General features: G+C 36.7%; 3 protein-coding genes and 3 long non-coding RNA genes across 20 annotated transcripts; 5 read left to right on the forward strand and 1 right to left on the reverse strand.

The window, feature by feature from the left end:
* The first annotated feature begins 444 nt into the window (after positions 1-444).
* On the forward strand, positions 445-3,221 carry LOC104734557 (uncharacterized). 13 transcript variants are annotated; one of them, XM_087481841.1, is made up of 11 exons: positions 461-887; positions 1,024-1,152; positions 1,255-1,340; positions 1,423-1,488; positions 1,574-1,638; positions 1,744-1,839; positions 1,936-2,000; positions 2,099-2,200; positions 2,288-2,385; positions 2,475-2,649; positions 2,758-3,221. In XM_087481841.1, the coding sequence occupies exons 6-9, from the start codon at positions 1,809-1,811 to the stop codon at positions 2,372-2,374; spliced, it is 285 nt and encodes a 94-aa protein (XP_087337967.1). In that variant the 5' UTR covers positions 461-887; positions 1,024-1,152; positions 1,255-1,340; positions 1,423-1,488; positions 1,574-1,638; positions 1,744-1,808; the 3' UTR covers positions 2,375-2,385; positions 2,475-2,649; positions 2,758-3,221. The 13 variants fall into 11 exon arrangements, with proteins under 13 accessions (XP_087337972.1, XP_087337962.1, XP_087337966.1 ...); XM_087481839.1 differs by having other exon boundaries at positions 1,441-1,488; positions 1,928-2,000; XM_087481846.1 differs by having other exon boundaries at positions 445-887; positions 1,928-2,000.
* Positions 3,222-5,387: 2,166 nt separating this feature from the next.
* LOC104734559 (uncharacterized) lies at positions 5,388-6,473 on the reverse strand. Its single transcript, XR_759368.3, has 2 exons — positions 5,963-6,473; positions 5,388-5,878 (listed from the first exon to the last, which is right to left on the reverse strand). It is a non-coding gene; the product is annotated as an uncharacterized LOC104734559 (long non-coding RNA).
* Positions 6,474-6,795: 322 nt separating this feature from the next.
* Positions 6,796-9,562, forward strand: LOC104737849 (anaphase-promoting complex subunit 1-like). The gene is made up of 7 exons (XM_087482358.1): positions 6,796-6,845; positions 6,958-7,022; positions 7,129-7,514; positions 7,997-8,080; positions 8,534-8,626; positions 8,717-8,776; positions 8,990-9,562. Exons 1-7 carry the CDS (start codon positions 6,796-6,798, stop codon positions 9,137-9,139), a joined length of 888 nt encoding a protein of 295 aa, XP_087338484.1. The 3' UTR covers positions 9,140-9,562.
* Positions 9,563-11,317: 1,755 nt separating this feature from the next.
* On the forward strand, positions 11,318-13,377 carry LOC104734560 (uncharacterized). The gene is made up of 6 exons (XR_759369.3): positions 11,318-11,873; positions 11,969-12,112; positions 12,207-12,354; positions 12,490-12,570; positions 12,702-12,801; positions 12,895-13,377. It is a non-coding gene; the product is annotated as an uncharacterized LOC104734560 (long non-coding RNA).
* Positions 13,378-13,497: 120 nt separating this feature from the next.
* Positions 13,498-14,248, forward strand: LOC147929124 (uncharacterized). The gene is made up of 2 exons (XR_015577402.1): positions 13,498-13,633; positions 13,796-14,248. It is a non-coding gene; the product is annotated as an uncharacterized LOC147929124 (long non-coding RNA).
* Positions 14,249-14,953: 705 nt separating this feature from the next.
* Positions 14,954-22,330, forward strand: LOC104734561 (exocytosis protein SRO77). 3 transcript variants are annotated; one of them, XM_019235153.2, is made up of 24 exons: positions 14,954-15,325; positions 15,844-15,959; positions 16,208-16,292; positions 16,653-16,706; positions 16,864-16,955; positions 17,051-17,154; positions 17,418-17,493; positions 17,696-18,125; positions 18,350-18,682; positions 18,753-18,953; positions 19,080-19,178; positions 19,268-19,340; positions 19,429-19,556; positions 19,678-19,963; positions 20,033-20,268; positions 20,356-20,480; positions 20,617-20,734; positions 20,879-20,931; positions 21,055-21,148; positions 21,225-21,399; positions 21,471-21,539; positions 21,617-21,720; positions 21,793-21,855; positions 21,970-22,330. In XM_019235153.2, the coding sequence occupies exons 1-24, from the start codon at positions 15,269-15,271 to the stop codon at positions 22,075-22,077; spliced, it is 3,279 nt and encodes a 1,092-aa protein (XP_019090698.2). In that variant the 5' UTR covers positions 14,954-15,268; the 3' UTR covers positions 22,078-22,330. The 3 variants fall into 3 exon arrangements, 2 of the variants coding, with proteins under 2 accessions (XP_019090698.2, XP_087336597.1); XR_015577626.1 differs by having other exon boundaries at positions 15,025-15,325; positions 20,361-20,480; XM_087480471.1 differs by lacking the exons at positions 14,954-15,325; positions 15,844-15,959; positions 16,208-16,292; ... (3 more) ...; positions 17,418-17,493; positions 17,696-18,125 and having other exon boundaries at positions 18,542-18,682; positions 18,757-18,953.
* Positions 22,331-22,350: the final 20 nt, after the last annotated feature.

Raw genomic sequence — 22,350 nt, forward strand, 5'->3', positions numbered from 1 at the left:
GAATTAAAATGCCAAAAGGTTTGCAAATGAGAGAGCGCGTGGATTAAAAAAAAAAAGAGGAAAAAAAAAAACATTTTTTGGTTTTCCTATTTTTCTCTAGATATTTCCAATAAGATAACTTCTAAAATATAATTGCATCTAATGGCTGTAATTGAATACTATATTATATGAATTGTTTTATTGTTTTAACTTTTAACCGTTGGATAATGCCACGTGGATTTAGGAAGCGTTTTTAGTTTTCCTTTTTTGCTTTAGATAATTCTTCTTTTGTTTTAATGATCTATCCACCGTCGGATCTAAAATATAATTTCATCTAATGGCTATGATAAGATATGATTTTTTCCACTTTGTTTCAGATATTTCCTTTTTTGTTTAATGATGTATCCACCGTCGGATGTAAAATATAATCCATCTAATGGCTGTGATAAGATATAAATTTTTCCTATACCCGACTGAATACAGAGAGGTCTTGTTGTCTTCTCATCTTCTTCACTTGGCTGACACAAAGATTAGAGAGAGAGAGAGAAAGACTCTTCTCATCTTCTTCACAACCTGAAAGAGAGAGAGATTTACGAAAAAAAAGTTAGAGAGAGAGAGAGAGAGGGTTTGTTCTGATGTCTACGGAGAGCAAACAAGCCCTAACTTGGCCCGTTCGGTTCAGAGAGCCACGCCGATTCGATTATCTCATCGCTCCCAGATGCCTCTCCGATCGAGTCCTCCTGGATAAAATCTCTCGCCTCCGCTTCTGGTGATGGATCCGTTCAGAATCGTCTCTCGTCGACTCCTACTCTCGAACTCGCCTCTTCTCTTCTCCTCGATTCCACTAAATTCCGGAAACGAGCTTCTGTCACAATGACTAGGGTTTAGGGTCAACATACAAATCAGAGGTATCTTCTTCTTCTTCTTCTTCTTCTTCTTCTTCTTCTTCTGAATCTATGAATCGCTTTGATTTTATTTTTAAAAAGTTTGTATTTTTGATTGATTGGTTTCTTTTTTTGTGGAACATGTTTTTACTATTCCAAGGACGATTCATTCAATGGCAATCTGATGATTCTATTGAACGATGATAGTTTTTCACAGTCCCCCCGACTCAGCACGACGACCTTCCTTGTCTTCTTCGTTCGCTTCAAGTTCCGGTCCACAGACAACAGAGTGAGTTAAAATTTTGCTTTTTTTTTTCTTTTTCTTTTTCTTTTTTTCATTGTTAGATCGGAAAGGGACTGATTTTTCGTTTTGTTTTCAATGCTTCTCTAGATGGTTCACTTCCTTCACAGAATTGGGGATGACGCAGCAACAACAACCATGGAATGGAAACTCAATAACCTTTGTCTTAATCTCCTGTAAGTAAGTGATCTTCAATTCCTTTTCTTTACTGTCTTTTTTTCTCTTTTAACATGTTTGAAGTTTTAATCCTTAATTCAGATGTTGAATATGGTGCAGCTTCTGAAAAGTTTATCATTAAACCGTGGACAACCCCACTTATGTCCTGTAAGTTATTCCCGATATCTTCTTACACTACTCAGTTTGATTTTTACTGTCTTGTTACATTTTAGTTTTACCATGTTTCTTTCAGGCACCGTGGATTATCCCAAAACCAGTTGGAGATGAAACTTTCTGTCTCCAATCTCCACACACATAGTGAGTTAAAATCTGCTTAAAGTTTGGTTTCTTTTCTTGATCATTGTTACTATTTAGATCGGAAGGAGACTGATATATTTGTTTTTTTCTTCGTTGCTTCTCTAGATGGTTCACTTTCTCCATAGAATCCGGGATGATGCACTATATGACGCTTCAACAACAACGTTTGTATGAATTTAGTATCCTTTTTCTTGGATCTCTGTAAGTGATCTTAAAATCCATCCTTTTCTCTGCCTGTTTTTTTTACCTGTTATATTAAATCACTATATTGTCTTTAACTGTTTCCTAGCTTTTCAGGTCTCTGTGTGTCGAAGGTAGATGGAATTTGTGGTGGTGGTGGTTTACTCGCTGCTGGGTTATTTGTGAGTAAAAACTTGCCTACTTATCATTTTCTCATCTTTAAGCTCACCAATATATTCAAAGCTTTTAAGTGTTTTACTATATGATTGTATTGTTGCAGGAGGTTTCCTTCAACATTGGCGAATCTATAGAGAATGGAGATATTGATTCAGGATACCAACGCAAAGGCGACAACAAATATAATTTCAGACTTCTCTATTTGGTAACAGACTAAACACTTTTCAAAGTTTGTTTATGTACTCACATGGAACCACATAAGAGCTTTCTCAGTGGCAAAATTTTTTTGCAGATAGCTAAAAGGCGCATTGGGTCAAGCTGCCACAATGTTGCAGCAGCTTCCTCCCTTTATCAAGGATACTTTAGCCGGTGGTCGTAGAAATCCCCTGAGTAAGCTACTTTTTACTTATTTTATACATAAGTACATAACCAATTTCTGGTCACAGGTGCACTGAACCAACTAGTCTTATATGCTTCAGGTGGATCCTTTGAAAGATTCTCTATAACAGATTTCATACATGTCTTACTAGGAGAGCCTCCTAGTATACAAAGGTTTATTTATCCTTGTATACAACCATTGGTTCAATGGCTGCTGATCTGCTTGTCAAAAGCGATAGTAACGTGTGTGATTCACTGTCCATCTCAAGTCTCAAGGTACTCTTTCTGCAACAATGGAACTGAAAAATACTAGTATTGATATACATTTTCGTAACAACATGCTTTGCGGTCCTATCTTTGGATCTAAATATTTAATGATATCAGGTTGCTCTAGCCTACAACGAGGCGGTATCAAGTGGAAGATTGACCTCTACAGGTGGCTTTGTACAATCGATCTTCTTAGCATCACCGAGAAAGCGATGTGAAGAGATATTGAATTGCTCAACGGAGTTGAAGAATAATTTGAGGAACTATTTGACGACAGAAGCATGGCCTGATGATGAGTATAATTCAAAGTTGCAGAAAGATATACTCATTCTCTCAGGGTATTTAAAATGGTTCAGTGTACCATCTCCATCGATCATCAAAGCAGCAGTGGAAAAAATCAAATCCAAGTCCAAAAACTCAACTTCGGCAATACCTTTGTTGCGGTTGTCGTTACCGAGTTCGCATATCAGTGAAATTGATAGGCTCTATTCTTTTAACTCAAATGAAACAACTGTATCGTGAAAACATGATTTTCTTCGTTTGAGCTGTTATAATGAGTAAGATTAAATTTTTGAAGCAAAGCTATCGAAAGCTCTTTTTCATGGTCAAATAAAATATACTCAAATTTATCTGTTGATGAAAATGAAAGTGCAGATTGTAAATTGGACCGGGTTCAATGACGCAAATAAAAGGACCGAGTTTTTGGTTTGGATAATTCGGTTCGGATTGATGAAAATCCCACATCGACAATTTCTCAAGAAGTGATGAGAATATAACCTTTATAAATTCTTAAACCTGCTTTGCCGACACTTAAGTTTAGTGGTCCCACAAAAACTACAGCTATACCCCCTATAGTTTAATTCTAGAGCAATACTAGAACTTGATTCTATCAAATAATAAAATGATTATTAAAAATTACTTATGAAAATTGAAACTAGTTTTTCGATCAGTTATTTTACCAGCGATGGAAATATTAACATCAATTCTTATAAACATTACAAATAGTTAACAAAACGATTGATTGAAATAGTAAATGAAGGGTGATTTTTGTCACTTCTTTGGCTAAGTTTTCTTTTTTTTTTTCTCTCTTAAAATTGTTCCTCACATTGAAAGTTAATAAGTAAGATTAACCGTTCTTGAAAATCACAAGTAAAATCACCAATTATGATTAAAAACGAAAACACAATTTCGTCTTGATTTTGATTTTCTTACAAACCCAAATACTTTGATACATCCAGACTCAATGGTACCGATACATCAAGAGCATTACGGTCATTAGTTATGTGTTCTTGATGACTTGAGTACAGACTACCCAACATATAGAGTGAGAGGGAAATGTTTCGTAAGGTTGATTTATCGTTCAAATGGACGTCCTGATATTTTGATGTCACATGTTAAAGACAATCATTATATCTATGACTGTTATAAAAGCTTACCATGGGATGTTTTGGAGAACAGAAGAAATTTTTATAATGAAATCTCTGAACTCCCGCCGCCAAAGGAAGAAAGAGTGTTACCTGCAGAGTTTAACCACCTATGGACTAAGTCTATATATATTGTATCCTTCTTATGAATGAATAGTTTAGAAAAAAACAAATGTAGCATGAATCTTTAATAACAATGTTACTAAGGAGGAGTTCACCAGAAAGTGAATTATCTGTCATAAATATTATTATCGTCAACTTCTTAGGAGTGAATGAATCAACGCTTTTGTTTGTATATAATTATTGTATTCGCCTTTAAGTGAATATATTATATTATTATTGTCGTGAACAAATTATATTGGTTTTGTTCATTATTGTTCTCTTTTCAGCCTAGTCGATTTCAAAAGTTTTGTCGATCAAATACTATAACATTAACAATAAAATATTTATGGATAATTCTAAAAAATAGCACAAATTTAAATTTTTAGTCCACACCACAAACTCTCAAATGTTCGCACACATTTATATATTATAAAAATAAATAAAACATAATAAAACTAAAACAAAATCGTGACTTTCCAATGATTCCAAAGCCAACCTTAGAGATTCGAAGAGTGATTACGAGGTTTTGAAACCATTAGATCCGTGAAGGATTCCGTGAGATTTTTTGACGGCAGAGAGAATCGCTTTGTGATTTACACGGCGTTGTTGTGCGGTGTGCGGCGGACGTTGGAGGCATGTAACACCGTGCGGTGTGGTGGTATGTGAGAGAGATGTGTCAACGGTGGTGATGAATCGGCGAAGAGTTGCGATAGAGGATTCAGACTTCAGAGAGGAGCTTTCGAATCTCATGGCCGAAGAAACAGACAACGGTGGTGATGATTCGGCGGCGACGGCGGTGTTGCCGACGAGGATTGTTGTGAAAGGGAAGTACATTGGTGGAGCAGAGGTAGTGATGAGTTTTGTAGAAGAAAGATTGCTTGGTGATTTACTTAGAAGGGTTCTAAGGAAGAAAGATCAGTTTTTTATTCCCAGAAAGATTCCACATTTTGACATTAGTCGTTCAAATTCATGTGTTTTGAGTGTTGAAGTTGTCTAATTGGTGATGGGTTCTTTATAAAATTCATTACTTTGTATAATTTTTGATGTTTGTCAACTTCTCCCTTTGAACAAAGCTACTCTTTTCTAGATCTTTGGGGATGAGTTAAAAGTGTTATGATCTAGATCATGAAATTCAAGAAAGATATCTTGAGAGCTTACGATGACATTCATAAAAAATGTTTTGGGATCGATTCCTTAAAATTCATGAAGGATTGTATGATGTTTAGGAAAGATCTTTTAAAATTTATTTTTCATGAAAATAGCATTTTTGGCCTCTGCCACAAATCAAACCACAAACCCTTTAAGAATTGTCTAATAAAGTGTAACAAATAACTCAAGCTTTTCATTCGAGGAAAGTATAACAATAAACATGTAAAAAGACCACACGCTAGATGAAAAAAAAAACGATTAAGGAAGGATTGGATGGTGTTTAGGAAGGATCTTTGAATTTTAAGAAGGATTTCCTAAATGTTCAGAAATCTCAAAAATAGAGATGGTCATAACCAGAGATCCTCCTCCATCATCTTGTAGCATATGATTCCCATAATCCATTAGCTGAACCCAAATAAACCAATGCTACAAACGTCTGCAGTTTTGTTAAACATGAACTTTTTGGTGAAGGTATAACTTCTTCACTACTTCAGGTGAGTATTTGCAGAAGTGGTGGATAAAGAGAGCAACGAGACAAACAATCCCAACCACAAGGAACATGCCTTTGAACAGAGAATGCAAAAATGTGATCAGAATTATGTTTTATCATGTTGGTAAAGAGAGAAGAAATTCAAAAGATGACTCACAAATCCCCAACCGCATCTATTTAATTCTTGGCCTCTTTTTATCAAATCCTTCTACTCCTTTTGCCTGAAGCAACACCTCCCAAAAACTTAGCTTCATATGTGAATCGCCAAACCCAAAAAATCAACGAAATCAATTAATCTAAACACACGACGCGTCTAGAAAACCCCTCACTGTTACAAAGCCCACCATCCTTATCCAATTAAAACCACCGATACTTTCCCCCCAGTCGTCCGCTGTTATTTTCGCCGGAGGACTCTCCGCCGCCACACACACTATCTTAGACGACGGCGGAAGCTATAAACTCTGTTTTTTTTTTTTTTATCAGAATTCGGTGAATGAAGATGCTCGTGATGGAGATTTTGATCGTAAAGGAATCAGTCGATCGATTTGGCAGTTAATTGGAAAAAATGAGATCGGAAATGAAGATTTCAGTTCGGCTCTTCACCATAAGCTTCACGGGAGCTAAGAAATCTAAAGATGGTTAATTTAATTTTGGAAAAGATGTATTTTGTTATTTTAATTAAATAATATATATATAAATGCTACTTTTGGAAAATCTGAGGTTACGTGCTACATTTGTAAGAAAAACCTAAAATTGTGCTATTCTAGTCTATTGTGCTATTGTTGTGCAATATTGCCAAGTTTCTGGATGAGAAGTGTTACTTAGATCACTACATACGTGATTTTCCTCGTCTTTCCAAAACTATTGGGGCGTGCACAACCCTTTCTTCTATCAGGAAACCTCCAAATTTATTTAGATGGCTTGAGAGCTGTTTAAGACGCGGATGTTTATCCACAAACCTTGATGACCTCCCAGATTTGATCCGTAGAGATGGGTGCTCCATTGTCAGCTGGGCAAGGAAAGTTGTTTCTTTCTACAGTGTGTTATTTGGTGATAAGCCAGAAGGACGGACACTTTCATCAGGTGTCCCCTGTAATATTGCGCCAGGATCATACTCTAGTAACGAAGAACTCACTATCTTAGCTATGGCAGGAGAGAGATTTGGGCTTCATCAGCTGGATTTGCTACCTTCGGGTGTATCTCTCCCGCTGAGACATGTAAGTTGGAAAGATACTTGTGGATCTTAGGAGTATGTAGGTGGAAATGATAAACTATTGATAGCTTCTACAGTGTGATGATTTTCATGTGGTATTCCTGGGTCAGCCTACTTGTTCCATCTTTTGCCTAATATTTTGGTCTGTATTTTGTCGGCACTGGATAGCTGTCGGGAATCTCCTCCAGCTGACTGGCCAGCAATTGCTTATGTGCTTCTTGGCCGAGAAGATATGGCCCAATCCGTCTTCAGAAATTTGAGTTCATCCAAGGAATTTGAGATGCAGTCAAATACGAATTTGATATCGATGTCCATACCTTACATGCTGCATTTGCATCCAGTAATCGTTCCATCCTCTTTATCTGAGTCGTTTGGCTTGGAAAACACTAAAATTGAGGATACAAATTCAGTGGATGGTTCTATAATAGATGGAATGGAGCATATCTTCAACTCCTACACACAGTTACGGTATGGCCGAGATCTACGGTTGAATGAGGTATATATGCCCCCCCATTTGGCTTTTAATTCGTTAGTGTAATGATCACAATGTTAAATGCTCGAAAAGGTATCTGTAGTGTGCCATATAAAATGTTGCATCTTTTGTAGCTATACTGCCCCTTAAGTAGTGTGTTGCATTGTTCTAAATTTTTACACAAGGCAATTTGTTTGCTAGTAGTGCACTCTGTAACTCGTCTTACTGGCTATATATGAGATGATGTTGACATACATATGTGTCTGCTGTTAGGTTTGGTGTCTGTTGCATTGGAATATTGCCACTACTTCATTTTCTGTATTAGTTTCATACAAAGTTTCATACTATGTCATCATCCCTCATTCTGTTATGCGTTGCTGATTGGCTATTCGAATGCTACCATCTCCCCACCCATATACTTCTATAGTTTTTGGGCACTTGAGTATAAACCCATATTCTTTCTCGTGATGTTCCCCTTTTCTTTTTCATATTCCTTCTCATGTTAGGTTCGGCGTCTTTTGTGCTCTGCAACACCGGTGGTAGTTCAAACGTCTGCTAACCCTACTATATCAGATCAGGAGCAGCAACAGGTACTAATCTAGATATGTTCATTTCTAGATAATATTTTTACTTTCTAAAACTAACTACTATACTAAAAGAAAAGTTAGGAGAGAATTAAAGAAGCTATAATTCAGTAAAATCATGTCATTTAAAAAAAAAATTAACACAAAATCGTGTCATTTTTTTATCGTTACTATGCTAAATTCTTTTTAGAATTCCATTTAAAAATATTTTGGTACTACTAGAAAAATGTTGGGAGAAGAGCATGCTACAATATGATAAAAATATATACTTTCATTGTAGTTACGAATTAATTCTAAATTACTTATTAGAAACTGAATTTAGATGCAGTTGCACGTGTATTTCTTGACAGTAGAAGCCAGCAGTTTAGTTTTTGCTGAACTCGCTGTTTTAGATCTTCATGAACTCCAAATCTCTCTCTTTAGTGTTTATAATGTTGCGTTGTTTTTCCGCTGGGGTAGGACCAGCTTTGGCGCATAGCACCGAGGACTGCTGTGCTTCCCCTCGGGCGTGGAGCATTCACATTATCAACGATACACACTCTCTTAACTGAGGTAATTTTCTATCTGTTGTAGGAGCTAGACATGGTTCTTATCACTTGTAATTACTATATGAAGATTTATATCCTCTCTGAATTTTTGCAGGCGTTTACTGTACCAAAGCTTGTTTTAGCAGGTCGACTGCCTGCTCAACAAAATGCCATTGTACGTAAAACTGTGGTTATTTACTCTATTACACATTACGAAACATGTTATTTACTCTAATTTAAATGGAAAAACGTGTTGCAATGGATTGTGTTATTATATATTTCTTGAAATTGCCATATCGTGCAAATTGTAACTTTCATCTTCATAATAACAAAATCCATTCCCATTTTAGCCACTCCTGTAATTAAGGTTGCATGTTATTCTTAACAGATTAATCTAGATCCAAACATAAAGAATATCCAAGAACTTAAAACCTGGCCGGAGTTTCATAACGCTGTTGCTGCTGGGTTGCGACTGGCTCCGCTTCAGGTTGGTGTTGTATACAATCACACCTGCAGACAATGCAATTACTTTTGGTAATCTTTCTTGCATGTTTATATATTTCACTTGATATAGCATTCTTCCTGTCATCATATCATTCTAATCGTTATAGTATTATTCAATGTGAGGCTCGTGTTTTAAGCACATTTGTTAGTGAATTATTGTTTGTAAAGTATCTTTTGGATGTTTCAGGACTAATTAACAAGTGTATATCTCTAGTTTTTGTTGGTCAAAGCAATTGGTGTCAAGGGAGGAAATATACGTTTCAGAACTTGCTCTACGTTGTCCATAGAACCTTGTTTCCTTTTTTAGAAATATTTTTCTCTTATTTCTAATCATCACCACATTCTTTGTTATTTTTATTTATAGGAAATAGGTGGATAAACGATACAACTATTTATACAGATTTGCTTTCCTCACCATCATTAATTTTTTAGTTATAGTTAAGTTTAAAGTTTTTTCTGTGGTGCACCTATGATACAATTACAGTTGGTGTATGAACTTCTAGCAAGTTAAAAGGTTTACGAACTCCCTTAGTTTAGTTGTGGATTTATTCCTACATGTAATAAACATCAATGAAAACATCAATGAAGTTAATTTAGTTCGCTGCAATCCCAGTGGATGGTCTCTTATCTTTCAGATCCCACTTTATACATGTTCTCAAACCTACTTTGCTGACACTTAAGTTTAGTGGTCCCACAAAAACTACAGCTATACCCCTATAGTTTAATTCTAGAATAATACTAGAATTTGATTCTATCAAATAATAAAATGATTATTAAAAATTACTTATGAAAATCGAAACTAGTTTTTCGATCAGTTATTTTACCAGTGATGGAAATATTAACATCAATTCTTATAAACATTACAAATAGTTAACAAAACGATTGATTGAAATAGAAAATAAAGGGTGATTTTTGTACACTTCTTTGGCTAAGTTAAAATTGTTCCTCACATTGAAAATTAATAAGTAAGATTAACAGTTCTTGAAAATCACAAGTAAAATCACCAATTATGATTAAAATCAAAAACACGATTTCGTCTAGATTTGATTTTCCTACAAACCCAAATACTTCGATACATCTAGACTCAATGGTACCAGTACGGAAGATCCCCTTTACTTTGTTGTGTTTGGATTTGAAATAATAGTTGAACCGGGGAAGGGAAGAAAAAAAATGAAATAAAATATGTTATGGTCGTCAAAGTCTCCAAAGTAAAACAAAAATTGTAAAGTTTTAGAAACCTTAAGCTTTTCTTGTCCACTCTGTTTTTTCCTCTCAGTTACAAACCATGTGTATAGTAACAGTAATTGTGAGCTGGCATCTTCTGCGTCCATAAACTTAGACTAATCCAGAGCCTCACATTTGAAACAACCAATCTTACTTCTGCCCAAAACCATGGTCCCAATTACAGCGTCACCAATGTACTTGTACTGAATTGGCAGCATGAGTTACAATTAAAATGTAAGGAGTTTGAAAGGTCCCTTTCACCACTTTACATGATGAATTGAATTCACTCCAACGGTGTAATCATGAGTTTTAGCATTAATTTGATTACAAATATTGAAAATTCTTAAGTTAAAAAAAGAGTAAATAAAAAGTATGCCTCTAGAGGTAGTTCACAACTAGGGGTTCTTAAGAAAAAATATATATATATATATATATATGATTTTGTTTTACAAACTAAAACATGAAAAACAAGTATTATTGAATCTTTTCATAGTAATGAACCCAAAGACTTGAACCCAAAAGACTCACAAAGCTTGAATATTCTTCTTGTTTTGATCATTTACATGAGTTTTGTATCTTGGAAGAGTCTTGATGGTTAAACCATGACACGAACCGATTCCCCAATCAATGAGACAAGAGTCAGTAAGGACGTTTAATTACTTTGCAGCATTGATGAGAAGCCTTCATAGCTCGTCTGATATCAAGCCTAGTAGATAAGATGCTGATAAATGACAAGAGCATTTAATAAGATTCTTGGATTAAAACAAGACCAAGATCAGAAGACTCTCAATACAATTTCCTTGAACAAATTACACTAACTTGATATCCTTAGCATCGTTTGGAAAAGAGTATCAATGATGAGAAGCTGTTTACTGTACCTAGACACAATGGAATCGAAGAGCACTAAAAAATATAGTTGTAGTAATTACCAATATTACCAACAGAGTTTTAATATCAACGCCTCTTCCAGCTTGGAAATAGCACCTGTAGGATCAATATGTTGTTATATTTAGAGCAAAGAGAAGTCAAGAATACATAATTAGCAAAGATTATATACTCATATACTACCATTTAACATCACTTTCGCATCAGGAATGCTCTAGAACTGAGAAAGTTCAAGCAATGATCCACCCCATTTCACAAGATTCCTGCAGGAATTAATTTTAACCACCAACGAAAGGATCCTGTGTTAATATATTAATCTATATATAACACAGGTGTTCCTTTCGTTGGTGGCAGGTAAGACTTTTGCTAATTTGGTTGTGTTATATGAGACTCACATAAGTATGTTCTTTTTGTTTCATGCGTGTTATTATGAATATCATTTAAGTTTTTCCAAGAGAAGCACATTTGTGGCAACTGCAAGTTGAACATCAGAAAACTAGGGCCATATACCAGCGTGGCTCAGTTCTAGTTTAAGTTTTTTTTTCATGAAATACCTCCTCACGATTATATCTGCTTATTATCCTGCAGGCTGCAGCTAAAGAGAATTTGTGTATGTAGTCCCCGATACTGGCCCCAACGCATTGAGCTAGTCCCAGAAGGTGGTTGATGATGCATTTGCTTGTATTCCATTTTTTCCTTGGTCATTTTGTCTAGGTGGTTTGAAGACATCTTAATTTTGACCAATGTAACGCAGAGAAAAATTGGTGGAGCTTTGGGGACAAGAGTGACCCCTTCAATTCTGGTGTTATTTATGTCAAGAGGAAGGTAGCTAGGAGCTTGTTCGTACGTTGATGATACAGTTGGGTGTCAGTCACTGCTTTCACGTGCAATATATAAGGTTGTATACTTCATCATATACTCTCAGCTCAGATAGATTACTTTACAGTCATAAAACTGTTCTGATTCAGGTTTGTATGCTTTTGGTGATGCAGGTTTTTGGTTTAAGAAGTCTTGGGGAATCTAATAGTCATAGAGAACTGGATTCTGATAGTGTCGATCACTTGGTCAGCACTTTCTCATCGGATCCAAGCCTAATAGCCTTTGCACAGCTGTGCTGTGACAAATCTTAGAATAACACAAGTACGTACTGTTTTGTCGGGTTGATACACATTTATTTGTGCCTTTACTTATGTTTGGCCTTAATGTCCATAATTCATAAGTAGTTTTCGTATCAATTTGTAGAAGCCTTGAATTCTAACAAATTCAATTATGTAGATCTGATTCTGAATTCAAGGAGTTCTGTCTGCAAGTTTTTGACTGGATAAGTAAAGGATATATAGACCAGCTCTTTTGCAGGTAATTGTAACTTAAAGCCACCTAACCCTATAATGATTCAATGGTTCTTACTGTGTGGAACGTTCTTGTTGTAGTTTAATTGGCATGTGTAATGTTCTAATCTTGAGTATATGTCGCATGATTTCTTATAGGTTTATTTATCTTTGTGTACAACCATTGGTTCAATGGCTGATCTGCTTGTCAAAAGCGATAGTAACGTGTGTGATTCACTTTCCATCTCATGTTCTCAAGGTACTCTTTCTGCAACAATGGAACTGAAAAGTAGTATTGATTTACATTTTGTTCTAATATTTTATCTTTGGATCTAATATCTGATGATCTCAGGTTGCTCTTGCCTACAAGGAGGCGGTACGGTATCAAGTGGAATATGTGGCTTTGTACAATCGATCTTCATAGCATCACTGAGAAAGAGATGTGAAGAGATAGATATTGAATTATCTAACGACAGAAGTATATGATGAGTATAACTCAAAGTTGCAGAAAGATAGAATCATACTGTCAAAATCCAAAAACTTAACTTGGCAATACCTTTGTTGCGATTGTTGTTACCAAGTACGCACATCAGTGAAAGCGATTAGTGAAATTGATAGGGTCTATTTCTTTAACTCAAATGAAACAACCGTATTATTGTGAAAGTCATGGTCAACTTCAAATAGATGATGATAATCAATGTTGTATTGAGTATGACAAAAGCATATATAATTCACAAGTACTTATAGTAGTACATTGTGTGGATGAAGTTGCAGATTGTAAATTGGACCGGGTTCAATGACACGAAGAAAGGGACCGAGTTTTTGGTTTGGATAAGTCGGTTCGGACTGATGAATTGAATTATGTAGTTTTTGGTTCGAGATCTCACAAATTACAAACACATTGGTATAAGCCCATGAAGATTAAAATCGGCCCAAACCTAATCTGATGTAATTTGGCCCATTAGAATTCTCGTTCATATATAGCAAGTTTTAGGGCAAAATTGGTAACGGTACGGATCTTTCCTTTGCTGCTCCTGCTCGTCGTCGTCAATCTGTGGAATCGCCTCTCTGTGGAATCGAACGTCTCTCAGGTAATTTTCACTTCACTTATAACTTGATCCCTTCTCCTCCAACAGCTAGAGTAAATCGTATGGCCTTTTCTCATCTACCTATCTCAGTTTCGTTGAAAACGATTTGATTTTTTTCGTTGAAGAAGATTTGATTTGATCCCTTCTTATTTTGAAACTTGGTAGGATGAGTTTGGATATTCAGAGGTGCAGCTGTGATAACAACAAGTTCAGCATCTGTTACAAGTGTCCTCGTTGTGTCTCCACAACGAATCTGGAGATTTACCGGAGTGGACAGCTGACAAGCACGTGAACCATGGTTCTCAATATCCGGAGGTGAAGGTGACTTGGGAGGAGGATGCCGGGGCTCAGATCCACATCACCTGTAACTGTAGTGAAAAAAATCGAATTCAGTGGCAAAGGCAGGTCCGGATCTATTCAAGTGATCTCTCAGTAGGGTTTTTTTTTTTTTTTTTTTTTTTTTTGTGTGTGTGTTTCGGGTTTGTAATAATAATTAGATGTTGCTTGCTGCTTTGTTGACACTTTGGGATGATTATGTCTAAGATTCTATATTTAAGTACTTGTCTGGATATGTAAAAACGCATTAGCGTGCTATTAATTTGTAGGAAGTTTTCTTGATTTGGATGCTCACTTACACACTGCTTCATACATGATCATTATGATTGTTTCTGATTGGGAGAAGCACATTTGTATCAGAAAACTAGCTAGCTAGGGCCATAGATCACCATTGTGGCTCAATTCTGGTTTTCGTTTTTGTCCATAGGGTTTGTGTTTTTTTCGACTGCATTGTAAGACGGAGATTTGGGTTTCTTTAATTAGTAGCTAGGTTCAATATTGAGCAAAACCATAGTCCATTTGTAGAATTCAGATAGGTGCATGGATATATATATACTCACGATTGCTGCTAGCTGTACAACACAACAAAACGAATTACATAGGTTGAAAGAGAACACAATGTTGATATATATTTTATTAGATGCATTGCAAATACACACTGGTTTTAGGATTGAACTCATGTTTGATATCAACATTGTGTTCTCTTTCAACCTATGTAATTCGTTTTTGAACAACACCATTTATTGAACAAAATAATATATAATCTATGATAATGGAGACACTAATTAATACTAGTTTAATACAGGCAGTTCACTCACTTGTGTATAAAATTGAGAGTTAATAAGTCCATGGACCTTTAGCTAGGCCGATAGAGCCGTTGCATCAACAAATCCAAGTGCTCAACATGTAGTAGAGAAAGACATTCTTCATTAACAAGCGAACCGGTTCCAATTTAGCCAAAAATGGACCGAGCCATTAGTGGGACACGAACCGAACCAAAATTCATGGTCAATCCCGGAACCGGTGGTTTAAGAAACACACACAAAACTGTAGGGGACGACTTGAGTGAAATTCAAATCAAATCGGTCTCTGACTTGACTCTCTCAAATTGAATCTGAAGTTTGTTTTTTGTTTTTTTTTTTTTAAATTCTGCGATCAAATTCCGACGAACAAAACTCTCTTGCCTCCGCCGTTTTCTCCGGTCTCGATTGAAAATTATTATCCTCGTTCATAAGCGACGATTTGATCAGCGGAGAACTTAAGCAATCGGCTCTCATCTCTTCTTCTTGATTTGGCTCGACGATGTTCGTCAGAAAATTTCTGCAGAAATCCTCCGGCGGTCAGAATCCTCCTCCTCGGGTATCCCATCCTCAGCTCTTTTTTCTTTTAATTCTACTATCCTTGACAATAATTATAATATTCCAATTGTGATGCTTGGAGTTTCACACTCGGTATACTACTAGCTTAGGCTTTTTTTGCGTTCTGGGCTCAGCTGTACTTTTTTTTCTTGGTTTTGTGAAATTTGATGCCTTTAGGTCTAAAAGTTATTAAATTTGCATAAATTTTCTTTCCAATGAATAGTTTGCTCTTATGTAGTCGATGTCACCCATATATGGCCACGAATATAGGATTGAGAATATGTGTTGGAGACGATAACTTATATATATTCGATCATTGATATGGTTTCCGAGAGAGAAATAGATGTCTCCTTTAGGATTGAGCAGATGCTACTTACCTTATTATGCATCACAACAAATACATTGGTTGTCTTTAAATTCCATGATTCACCTTAGACCGCTCCAAACCCTCCTCTATTCCAGGAATGCTTTTTTTTGTTCTTTGCTTTAGACGTTCACATGTAGTATGAATCTTTGCAGGGATGTTTGATAGCAGAAGACCTGGATCCCCATATTGTCACCCACTGTGGGATACCTTCGACGGCATCTCTTCTTGCCTTTGACCCTATTCAATGCCTCTTGGCTGTGGGAACACTGTAAGTTCTTGTCTAGGACTGTGTATTTTCTTCAACACTCTTACTTAAATAACCACCAGTGTATGCCAAGGAGATTATGGTTGAGATGAAGGGGAGGAGTTGTACTAGAAGTTTGGCTAATTGAATCATTCTTGAGTCTTTGTAGCTACCATAATTTCTATGATGAGAGAAACAACTATCTCCCATGTTTCTGTTTTATTTGGACTTTGAAAAAAAAAAAAGTGTTCTTTTTTGTTAACCCTTTGCAGAGATGGAAGGATAAAAGTGATTGGTGGCGACAACATCGAGGCGATTCTTGCATCTCATAAGCAGTTACCTTTCAAAAACTTAGAGGTTTGTGGTATTCTGTTCATCTCTTGATATTTTGAGAGCCTATGATGATCACGTTCAGTTTCGAAATATTGGTGTCTGATTATAGCTTCTGTAGTTCCTTTTCTATTTCCTGACGTGCTTTGCTAGCTTAAATCTCTTTCTTCTTAATAATGATTTACAAGAATTTCAATCACATAATAAACTAACTTTCATATTCAAATATCCTTTGAGTCAATGTTATTTGAGTGTTGTAGTGGGCTGAAATGGTTTCTCTTTAGTCTTCTGGATAGATCAACTTAGGTTGTGAACTTGGACAGTCCAACCGCTTTGTGATCCCAATTATTTGTAATCCACTTGACATTTTATCTGTATTGTTTACAGTTCATGCAGAACCAAGGCTTTCTTGTCAGCATCTCAAACGAAAACGAGATTCAGGTAATAGTTCAGTGGGATGTTCGAAATTTCTTTATTATAAGCTGATGTCGTCACTTCTGTATGGCTTTCTTGACTCTCGCCTTAGAGTCATCTACTCCTTATTTTTTCCAACAACCTGTATGATTGGTTTCATCAACAAAGTTTTCCTATTTGTTAGGTGTGGGACTTGGATCTTAGGCAACCAGCATCAAGCTTACAGTGGGAGTCAAACATTACTGCGTTTGCAATCCTTCATGGCACTGGCTACATGTATTGAGCTGATTTTAGGATTACAATTTGGAGCAATTTTATTACATTGATTGATACTGTAGTGTAATAAACTGTGTTTCTTATCTCGTTCACAGGTATGTTGGTGATGAGTACGGTATGGTGTCTGTTCTAAACTACAATGCTGACGAAGGGAAATTACTGCAGCTTCCTTATTATGTTCCAACTGATGCTTTAGCTGGTATGGGGTTCCTCTTCTAATGTGATGATCAAATGTGTTTAGAAGCACTACTGAGTCTAGAAATTTTTGGTTTTCAGCTCTTAGTCATGACTTTGTTTTATTAGTGGTCTATCTCCCTTCACCAAAAATTTCGCAGAGTAAATCCTTAGCAGGGAGCCTTAACCACTTGGTAGTTCAGATTTAATGCAAACATAAAGACCTCCAAAGTTGCATTTAAGTTATTCTTTCAAACTTATTTTTTCCCATTTCCCCTCTTTGTGCAGAAGCAGCGGGGCTGTCATCTCCTATTGATTATCCGGTTGTTGGAATTCTTTCTCAGCCTTGTTCAAGGGGAACTAGGTGAGATAAGATTTGCTCTCATATCATGCTTGTTCTTTTATCTATGAATGGAAAGCATTGCTAGATAAGTTCATTAATTCAAATTTAATCATTGAACTCAAGTGCCTCTTTTTATAAATCTTCATTTTGCTATGCTATGAAAGTGTATTATAAGAAATAATGCGATCTTTCTTATAGTTAGTTTTCATTAATTACCCTGCAGATTGTTGATCGCATTTTCAAATGGATTGCTTTTTCTTTGGGATGCATCAGAAGATCGTGTTGTGTTAGTACGAGGAAACAAAGATCTACCTGTGGAGGGTAAAACAGTCGGTGATTCTCTTGAAGCCTCACATGATGAGTTTTCTGATCTTGAAATTGATGGAAAAGAGATAAGTTCTATTTGTTGGGCATCAACTGATGGTTCAGTTCTCGCTGTTGGCTATGTGGATGGGGATATATTATTTTGGGACTTTTCTGATGGGCAAAAGGGGAACCCATCTAATCACGTTGTTAAGTTACAGTTGTCTTCGGCTGAGAAAAGACTTCCTGTCATTGTTATGCATTGGTGTTTGGATGTATCTCGCAAGAGTAGTGGTGGAAAACTCTTCATCTATGGTGGTGATATCATTGGATCTGACGAAGTACTTACGGTAAGAACTCAGCTTAAATCAAAACGTTCATAGCACAGATTGGTGATCTTGGGTCAATTATAAACCGAGTTTCTTTCCAAAGAGAAACATACGAAAAGAGTCACAATTTTTCTTCTGAACATGTTGCATTTTCACGGTACAAGAGAATCCCAAACATGAATCGTACCTTGTATTTGCAAATGTATAGCCTAATATGATGTCCTTTTCCTAATCACCATGTGCAGATGTTAGGTCTTGACTGGTCTTCTGGTATGGGAGGTCTGAAATGTGTTGGCCGTGCTGACCTGACCCTAAGCGGTTCATTTGCTGATATGGTCTTATCTCCAATTGCCTGTTCAAGGCAAAGTGGGATGTTTTTATTTCTATTGACAAATCCAGGACAACTGCAAGCATATGATGATACCTCTCTGGCTTATCTGATGTCTCAGCAAGAGATGAAGATTTCCGTTCCTCCGCTGCCATATCCTATGACTGTACCAACGATGGATCCACATATGACAGTGGCAACATTTTCTGCATTAAATGTGAATGATAAAACGTCACTAGCCCTTTCTGAGGTAGTCCCACAAATTTCTGTAGTTGTGCTTCCCATTGTATGGCTATTAATTGATATCTTATTCCTGATAGATAGTCTTAGCTGAAAAAGCTCGAACACCACGTACTCCATCCGGAGAAAATGCACAATGGCCTCTGACAGGTGGTGTTCCAAGCCACCTTGATGATTACAAGCTTGAAAGACTGTACATGGCAGGTTATCAAGATGGGTCTGTGCGAATATGGGATGCAACCTACCCATGCCTGTCTCTTATGTATGTACTGGAGCCAAAGGTATTAATGTTATAACTTTTCTTCTTTTGAGCTTCATCTTGAAAACTCGTATTAATGTCAGCTGGTTGATATTTTGATGAGAAGTTCTACCTGTAATTATTATTTTTATCATTCACCAATGATCAGGCAAATGTTATTGACATAACTGGAGTAAATGCATCCGTAACGGCTTTTTGCTTCTGCTCTAAGACTTCTTGTTTGGCTGTTGGTAACGAATGTGGTATGGTAAGAAGACCTGTTTCTGTTGAGACCTTCTTGATTCCAGCTTAGATTTTAATGTGCATCTAATTCTCCCTCGCATTCCGTCTCTGTAGGTTCGCCTTTTCAAGCTGGTCGGCCATAAAAGTGGAGGAACTTTGGAAGTTGTTTCCAACACTGACAAGAAAGGTTTGCCTATTGTTACAATTCATCTTTACAACGTTGATACTATGGATTTTTTCTTCTCTATCTCATGTTGTAGGTTCGTGACTTGTAGCTCACCATTTGCACCAAGAAGATGGTCCTCAATGGTTGGCTGCATTTTCCTTCCTGAATTCCCCAGTGTGCTCCCTGGAATTTCTACAGTCTACAACAAGGCTTGCCGTGGGATTTAAATGTGGCAAGGTAGGGATTTTACCTATGTTGAAGTGTTGGCACACAGCTGCTATCTCTAATTAAAAGTAAACAAGTTAAAACTTTCAACAATGACTTTCAAACCAGTTTTAATTTGCGTTTCATATTTCAGGTTGCAATGCTCGATATTGGTGTGCTGACAGTAATGTTCGTTACAAATAGCTTATCTGAGTCAGGTTCCCCGATCAAGTCACTCTATGTGAAATCCTCTTCAGCTCCAACTGACTCAAAAATTGATCCAACTAATCAGAATTCCATAAAGTCTGAAGAAGATTTAATCTTGTGCGCAATGACCAAGGATGGACAGACCGTTCTTTTGGATGGCAATACTGGGAAAATAGTCGCCTCATGCTTGAGACCTCAGAAGAACCCAACTGCGATTTGTATGCATATTATAGGTAGCTTTCTGATACTAACTTAAAAGTGTGTTTTCTTATGCATCCAGTAAAAATAATTCTATTTTGCAGAGGATTGCTATGAGAACTCTGAAACGCCCAGTCCAAAACCAGCTGGAAAATTCTCTGGGAAGGAGAAAAATGGAAACAAATCTCATATAATCAATGCTAGTGAGAGTCATTCACCAGATGGTGAACAGAATGCTGTCACAGAAACAAAACTTGTTGATCAGAGATTTGCGAACTCGTTATTTCTCATATGTTATGAGGACGCTCTCCGCTTGTATTCTTTAAAGTCGTCATCTCAGGTATATTACAGAATCGACTTTTACTTATGATACCTCAAGTATCTTGCTGGCTTTTTCTGATAACAAAGACTTGCTTTCAATACCTAGGGAAGTCTTGAGAGCAATATGGAGGTAAATCTTCCAAGGCCGTGTTGCTGGATGGGAATCCTAAAAAAAGATGGAAGGGAATGTGCAGTACTCCTGCTTTACAGAACAGGGCATATTGAAATAAGGTGACTTTCTAATTGGATACCACAAGTATCATATATATGCCAAAAAATAATTAGTTACCAAATCCAATCGTGTAACTATTTAGTCTGAAGGCCTCTATAAATGGACCATTGATTGCTCAGTTTCTTAATTGAACAGATCTTTCCCGAAGCTTGAAGTTGTGGGAGAGAGCTCTTTGCTCTCACTTCTTAGGTGGAACTTCAAGCCTAACATGGAGAAGACAGTATGTTCGGATGATTTCGGCCATGTCGTCCTGGTGAGACTTCTTAGAAGAGAGCTTTCAACATGTGATGTACTAATTATGCCAAGTTAGATCTTGATATGAGTTGGCATGTGTAACACCAGAGAGGATATTTTTTGTTACTTCGATGTTAAGGACTAATAAAAACTAAATCTACAGGTAAATGGTTGTGAAGTCGCCATCCTTTCGTTTTTGGCCAACGTCGGCTTCAGGTACTAGCCTATCGTTTGATGCTCCATACTTGGTTTCTTAGTGACTACAACTGGAAATTTTGCATGCTGAACTTAGCAAAGTAGAAGTTAATTTACTAATACATAACTCTGCATTCATCTCAGGCTCCCAGAGTCTTTACCTTTGCTTCATGACAAAGTCCTTGCAGCAGCTGCTGACGCTACCTTTAGCCATATCTCTGCTCATAAAAAAAATCATGTATGTTCTGTTTTCACATGTGAACCCTTTTTTCTTAAGCTCCATGGTTTTGCTATAAAAGTGTCTGTGGCCACAGGATGGCGCTCCCAAATTCCTAAGTAACATTATCAAAGGCTTCAGATCAAGCAGTGAACAGAAGGTGGACCAAGTACAAGATTTCTCCCACCTGGGGAACATCTTTTCTAATCCACCATACTTGAAGCCTTCTGATACCGGTGGTGACGACGAAAAGATTGTCGAGCTTAACATTGGTTTGTAATATCTATACTAAGTTAACTCTTCCCCGGTTTACTTCCTCTTGACTAAAAATTGTTTTCTGTAGATGACATCGAGATCGACGAACCTGTGATCATCTTGCCTTTGACAGAGAAAGACAAAAAAGAAAAGAAAGGTGATCCGTTAGCCCCAAGTTCTAGACTTCTAGTATCATTGTGAATGCATCAGACGAATCATAAGGTTTCTTTGCAGATAAGAGAACGGATAAGGAGAAACTGTTCGACGGTGCATCCAGCGATGCACAACCCAAAACGAGAACTGTGGATGAAATTAAGTCCAAATACAGAAAAGCAGGGGTGAGTCAAGACCAATTTGATATCCAAAAGCGCTTTTTGCTTCTATCTCTAACATATGGGTAACTTTTCCAGGAAACCTCGGCAATAGCGTCACAAGCAAAGGACAAACTTCTTGAGCGTGGAGAAAAGCTCGAGGTCATATTTTACGCAGCAGAGATTTCATCTTCAATTAAACTGACATGTTTCCAAGTTTACGTAACACACTGATTCTAACTACAAAACAACTCTTTTCCTTGTTTCGTCTGCCAGAGAATAAGCCAACGCACAGCTGAGCTTCAAGACGGGGCTGAGAACTTTGCATCTATGGCACATGAACTTGCTAAACAAATGGAGAAGCGAAAATGGTGGAACATATGAGAAAATTGTAGTCATTGTGGGTTCTTTCGTATATAATAAATTAATTATCTTTTGTTTCCCACAGGTGAAAAAACTCTCGTTTCACAATTTTTTTATCAATCAACTCTGTAAAATAGATTGACCAAAGGGAATAAACAACCCTTCTAACTTGGGAAGTTGCTTGTGAGCTGATTTGAGCTTTCGTTCCCTTATTTATGAGGAGGATGCTGTGACTGTCTTTCAAAATTTTAAAAGTTAAATTTATGGTTATAAATTGGTGTTGTTTTCTCTACT

This window comes from Camelina sativa, chromosome 13, assembly GCF_030686135.1.
Source record: "Camelina sativa cultivar CO46 ecotype springtype chromosome 13, ASM3068613v1".
In the NCBI taxonomy this organism is placed as follows: domain Eukaryota; kingdom Viridiplantae; phylum Streptophyta; class Magnoliopsida; order Brassicales; family Brassicaceae; genus Camelina; species Camelina sativa.